At 41.8% G+C, this 6,696-nt stretch overlaps 1 protein-coding gene across 4 annotated transcripts in view; it reads right to left on the bottom strand.

Annotated features, from left to right (window-relative positions):
• sphkap (SPHK1 interactor, AKAP domain containing) overlaps nt 1-6,696 on the bottom strand; it is a 48,662-nt gene that overhangs the window by 25,346 nt on the left and 16,620 nt on the right. The window contains exons 1-2 of one of the 4 annotated variants that reach the window (XM_020600323.1): nt 3,401-3,838; nt 900-1,002 (exon numbers count right to left, since the gene is read on the bottom strand). In XM_020600323.1, the coding sequence (XP_020455979.1) occupies nt 900-1,002; nt 3,401-3,435 (138 nt within the window). In that variant the 5' untranslated portion in view covers nt 3,436-3,838. Of the gene's footprint in view, nt 1-899; nt 1,003-3,311; nt 3,839-6,696 lie in introns of those variants that run through there. The other 3 variants (XM_020600321.1, XM_020600320.1, XM_020600322.1) reach the window with 3 other exon arrangements.

The raw sequence follows: 6,696 nt of genomic DNA, 5'->3' as shown, positions 1-6,696 counted from the left end.
GTTGTTGTCTCCTCCCTAGAGCAATGTTTTAACAGAACCTTTAGGATGAGACCTGCAGTCAGACATAAAGCTGTCACCCAATTACTGTACAAGCCAGTTTATTTCAAAGAGTGAAGATTACCTTGATGCTTATGTTTGACCACATGATATATACATATATCTACAAAACAAAAAGAAGGAAACCTGTTTGCTATGTTATATGACTACATTTCAAACAGTATTGTAAGTACAGCTGATAAAAGATTAAATTTATATGGAATAAATAAAATCTTATGCAACTGCTTTGACATATGACAGATACTGTGTGCGCTGTTCATTTTTGCTGTGTATTTTTAGTGACAATCCTGTCCCTGTATGCCTACACCCTCAGGAACAGACCATCTGTGCCGGCCTTCGGCCAGGTAAAGGTGACGTAGGTTCATCTGATCTCACCGACACCAACTATAAGAAAGGCTGGTAGCACTGGTCAGGGGAGCCCAAAGCCCAGATCTGCTAAAATCATGAGTGGTAGCCTAAATAGGAACACACACAGGAAGCAGATACATAGAGTACAGGCCAACACACACACAAATGTGAACTAGTCCCCACCTCAGCCCACTGATCTGTACTATTCCCCTCCTATTTCTGGCACAGGTACATAATAAATCTACTGGGCTGACCTGAGGGCCTTATTGCACAACCCATGGGTGTTACTAGCACCCTCGAGGACGAAATGAAAATCTATTGCATTGCCGGCAACATGCAAACCGATGGACTGACAAGGAGACATACAACAGATACACAGGCAAGAGACAAAGGCAAAAAGTGTTTGACAAGGGATCATATAGCAGATAGAGGGGGACACAGGTGGAGAGTTGTACACTTCAGTACAAATGCACAAGACATAGTCCAGTTTTTACCTTCTTACAGGCGCTGATGGACGAGGCCACTGTACTGTCTGTGCTCCCTCCATCCCCCTCGACGGACTCTGAGCCTTCAAACATGGCAGATGGTTGGAAGATACTGCAACACAAAAAGGGCATGGAGTTGACTTTGTCAGAGCAAGTCCTTGTCAAACATTCAACACATTCCTTTTTGAAAAGTCTGGCACGAGTTATCTCTGCTCTGACTGGAGCGGCCCATTGTCTGTCAAAAGTTGTTTATACTGCACAACTGTGGCGCTCTTCTAATGAATTAACCAGACCGACAGCCATTATCAGACAGGAGAATTGTTCATTGCTATACTACCACAACAGGGTCAGGGCAGCCTCTAATGCTCCAAACACCATCTTAAGAAAATGTATGGCCAGCCAAGGTGACATTTCCCATTGTTTACTGAAGAGTGCAAAGAGACTTGGATGTTGATCTTTGAATGTCAAAAACTTTTTATTGCTTTATTATTTATGAGAGTCCATGTGGCTAAAAGGTTTAAATGTCTGACATCTTCTCTTTCTGCATGAACTCATTACACAGACACTAGCATGAAGAAAAAGCCCAGTGCATGGTGGACCAATTCATTGAAATGCACCTTTTTTATGCACCTATCAACATGTTCACGAGACCCTGCAGCCAGTTTCCAAAGGTATGCCCGCTTTGCCAACTCATTAAATTTGACAGTGACAGAGGATGAAAGCAGGACAAAGAGAAACACAGTATATGACCATTATTTGGTGAATAAGTCAAAATTATTCAATAAACTAAGTGATGGGAATGTAGGTCAGACTAGTCTAAAAACACAGCAAACTCAAAAAATAAATAAATAAATAAAACCCCAGGAAGGCGTCATTATCCTCTGTGCATGCTTTCAGTGAGATAAGCCAAACTAAAGCTTATCTGAAATGGCATTAATGAGGATCAATTTGGAAAATAGAGAGGTTGAGAGGAATTTTTAAACAGGAGCAGCTGTTTATTCTGCAATTCACATACTTATAAACAAATTAAAAGCATTCCGTTTTGAAAGCTGCAAGGGATGGATCATGCAACTATATCTATTTGCCTTTACTTACTTACTGATGATTTACTTACTGATGCAAATTAATTGTGTCACAGGAACAGTAAGTTTGTTGTGAATGGCAGAGCCAATAAAAAAAAAAGGAGATGCTATACTGGTAATAAGTGATGTGCTTTAAAACAGGCTGCTGTCTGCTTGGCACACATCAAAACACCAATCCAGTATACACACACACACACAGAAGGGGAGGCAATGGCTCTGCAGTGAATATGTTGGATGTGTGCAGAAAATTGGATGTGAATGTCACTGTAAAAGCTGGAAGTGATAAACACTTGTGAAAAAAAAAAAAGTATAAATTTTTAAAAAGCCCAGCGGGAGTTAGATTTGTCACGCACGACCTCCCCTCTAATCTTCGCGCCTAACGACCTTTCCATCACAACACTGCGATGACTGACAGGTTGGTGCGCTCTCCTGCTCCCGGGGCCTCACTTAGCCAGCAGCCATTTACCTGGTGTAAGAACACCGTTAACCCCTGAAATGTCTCGCCTTCAAGGACAGCCCCTGGCTCGTTGTTGTAATTCAGTGTGAAAACGTGCGTGCCGGAAGATTTCGCTGGCCAACTGTGCAGTTTATCTGTGCACCAAAAGGCGCCTTTTCGAGCCTTCGGTTCACACACTGCTTGGGAAAGCGTTCGTTTGAGCAAAACAATCTATTTTCCCGGTGTGTGGATCCTGAAGACTGCAAAAGCCTTTAATTTCGGCTTTGCCTGGTAACGGTAACTCCTGAGAACAGAGATGACTAAATCTGACTATAGCTTTCTTTATTTATAGTTCCTTTATTCAACCAGGTAATATCTCATTGAGTTTCCAAATCTCATTTACATGAGAGATCTGTGGAAACCGCGGAAATAGAACACTCCTATTTAAAACGCAACTGCTGTCCACTTTTTCCACTGGCACGCGTTTCAATTACCAGGCCAGTAAAGCTGAAGCATCTTGTATTCTGCACAAACACTGACAGTCCACCGAAAGCAGCTTTATTGCGACGCTTCGCATGGCTTTGGTGCGCTTTGTCAACACTTAACGCAACGTGTGCGCCCGAGGATTCCGCTGGCCAACTGTACAGTTTATCTGTGCACAAGCAGGCGTCTTCCAGCCCTTCGACAGCAAAAAAAAAAAAAAAAAAAAAAAAAACACCACACACACAACATAGATACAATGCATTCACACTCACTTTATTCTAGCGCGTTTGTAAAAATGTCTAAAATACCATATATTATAAAGGGTGCTACAAACATCACAGCAAGATATTAGGTGGCACCACAGATGCAACAAAAACGCTGTTAACTGCAAGTGCTGGACACACAGACTACTTAAAGTACCTGAAAAGACAGAGCTGTTTTCCTTTGGGTATATTCGCATATGCTCCTCGACATTTTTCCCCCTCTCGAAATAAAAAGCAGACTCTCACCTCGGCGTTTTCAGAAGGCACTTTGCGCCAGCCATTCCGTCAAAAAACCAAATTTCCCCCAGCCGGTGTTTTTATTTCCTCAGTGGGGGCAAGAGGACGGGGACAGAGAGGTACAGTGGAGTGCCTCGACGCGTATTGCCCCCGGGACACTCTCTGGTCCAGATGCGCATCCCAGACCGAGCACTGAAGGAATCCCAGACTGCTTCACCGAGGCTGGAGAAGGGCTGACGAACTGAGCCCCACGGTATCAGCAGCAACACACCACCACTTGCCCTGCACTTCCGTCCGCCAAGTGTCGAGTGCAAGCGTAGAAGCCCAGCATGGATCAAACGTAATGAGCTGCACGACGCAGGCAAGGGCACGGTTATGGACAGCGCGCGTGTTGACGCACTCCTAAAGTGTACAAACAGCGGAACGCGCACATCTACGTATTAGTTTTGCTACCAAAACATCATATATGAAACACACTAACCGGTTACAGAATGATAAGGCCAATAGAGTTACTGATCACTGGAGTCTGAGGAAAACGTGTGGGCTTTAGAGAGAAGTGAATGGGCTAAATAAATACTAAAGATCTCAACTGATACAACTGTTAAGTCAGTGTGTAAAGAAGGAAAGAAATCCAGGCCTTGGTAGGACTGTTTTTACTGTTATCACTTGTAGAAACCAGTTCTTCACTTTCAGCTGCATGTGAATTTCACCATCATCTGTTTAGGCAGGTGCTATCCCTCTTGTTACAACACAAGGTCAATGCAAAAGATTTTATGGTTCAGAGGAAAGCAGACCTGCCCACTGCTCCTGTAGGTATGACAGAGGATAGGGAATTAGATACCTTGACTGAGGAGTCTCCAAGGAAATAGCAAAGTCTTGTGTGAATCTTCTTTCATATTCTTAGTGTAGGTGAGTGGATTTCAGTATCACTCTGCAGACAGGTATCAAACATAACACTTGGTACATTTCATGCTGCTAACATACCCTGACTGATACTGGATTTCTGAGCCTTATTATATCATAGAATCATACCTTAGATGTTATTTTATTACATAAACATAACATTAATTTTAGATTAGGGTTAGTAGAAAATTTTCTAATGGACACCTTTTAAAGTTGTTTTATATGATTTTTGTATTATTACACACCCTCTGAACTCCAATCACCAATGTAAAATATAGCAAAAACAACCAACACACAAACTCTAGATTCCCATTTGTCACTTGAGAAAGCCCTCACTTGTGTCATCGTCAGCGGCGAGCAAGCCAATAAAGAGTAGGGATGTAACAATACCAAAAACTCACGGCTGGATTTTGCCACAATTAAAAGTCCACAATACAATATTTGTCAAGATATAAAAAAAGAAAAAAGATTTTAAAAAACAGCCTTTATTTTCCTTGATGTTCCTTCAACTTAGTGTTCCTGCTTTCTGTCTTTATTAAAATAAAAATAGCCGCCCATGACCTAAGCATGTGTAAAAACTGGCATGAATTGTCATTGGCACTGAATGAGTGAACTGTTTGCATGATTGTAAAACAAACAACAAAAGGAAAGCAGCAGTCAGTAGCAGTCTTTTTATGAAGTAAAATATTACTGCAGCAGCTGAATCTTGTAAACAAGTGAAATAACCGTGTGTAATATCCTGGTAGATACCATCACAGTCCCGCGACATTATCAAGAAACTTTTCTATCGTGACACTGCAAAATTACAAATATCGTTGCATCTCTAATAGAGAGTAATATTTACTTTTTCTATTTAATATTTAAGGTAAAATGTCCTGCCTTGATCCATTAGAGAGGTTAGAGTTTTCTATTGTCCCACTGAAACTGACTGCATTTACATGCACTTAAGTAACCAGGTTACAGTCGGCTATCTCGAGTAAGCTGATTCTTTAACCATCATGTAAACGGTTTCCCTAATTGGGGGAGGGGATTAGGGAAACCTGATTTCCCCAGGTAGATTTCTCCCAGGGAGCGCAGCTTTCTCTGCCATTTATACATGTAAATGGATTTTTAATCAGCTTTTTACAAGAGCGCATGTGTAAAAAACAAGCTCCAAGGTCGCTTGTGTACATGTGGCTGTAGAAAAACAGGAAGTTGTCACCGATGGAGACAGACAATTACCAACATGAGGAGCAGCAGCAGTGCAGACAAAGCAACTACAAAAAGCCAGCGTCAATTTAGTGATGAAGAGGTGAAACATCGCTACAGAGACCAAAATACAAGCTTGATCGACCAAGTACATCTTTGTTTATGAGAGGAGATTACCTAGGAGTCCATGTTTTGAATAACCTGATTACTGCTAAACGTGCTATGGTTTCTGGCTCAGCCTGGTTTCTCTCAGTAACCTGGTTACCCTAAGTGCACGAAAACGCAGTCAGATGAATAATGTGATGGAAGGGAATGAAGAAAATGGTGGATCTTCCAGAGAGAATGAAAAAGAGAGAAAAGCAAGTTTTTATGGATGAATATGGTGGCTAAAGTACATGTCCTCAACTCTCGTGAAAGGACCATTTCTAACAAAAGCAATGCTTATTTTCAGTCTGCCCCTGACCTCAAAGAACATAGATTTTTACATGCTGTCATTGGCTACCAAGTGATTTCTCTCCCTCTAGATGCGTTTGCTTTCATTCAGCTCCTAACAATATCAAAACCCAATTTCTGTGCTTGGTGCAGAAATGCACTCCACAGGGAACATGTGTTTACACTAGCCAGGTCTCACGTAATAAAAGACTAGGCAAAGAAATGAAATCAATACCTTTTCCTCCCGCGTGCATATTTGATCACTTTCAATTAATAAAAACATTCACAAGTCCTCACTGAGTACAGGAGCTTGACTAGCTGAGTCAGTGTCACCCAAATATAAATAGCACAAGTCCTGCATTAGCCAGCACTTCTCACCACCTGTACCATATCACCGAATCCCAGGCTTTTCAGCAACTGAATGTTTCTGAAACATGATTAAGATTGGATGCAAACGAATCAAAATCTTTTCTTTAACATGGGCCTGATGACAAAACAGTTTTAACATTTTAAAGAGACAAGTGTAATAAAGAAACAGGTTACCACACCAAAACAAATGAACAAAGAATGATTTTGGGGCTGTCGCTGGGCAACACGGAGTTTCAGCTCCCTCCATCGATTTTCTATTGGGTTCAGGTCTGGAGACTGGCTAGGCCACTCCAGGACCTTGAAATGCTTCTTACGGAGCCACTCCTTAGTTGCCCTGGCTCTGTGTTTGGGGTCACTGTCATGCTGGAAGACCCAGCTACAACCCATCTTCAATGCTCTTACTGAGGGAAAGA

Source organism: Monopterus albus, unplaced genomic scaffold, assembly GCF_001952655.1.
Source record: "Monopterus albus unplaced genomic scaffold, M_albus_1.0 scaffold46.1, whole genome shotgun sequence".
NCBI lineage: Eukaryota > Metazoa > Chordata > Actinopteri > Synbranchiformes > Synbranchidae > Monopterus > Monopterus albus.
Note: the sequence above shows the minus strand (reverse complement) of the source record. Positions and strands in the feature narration are given on the sequence as shown.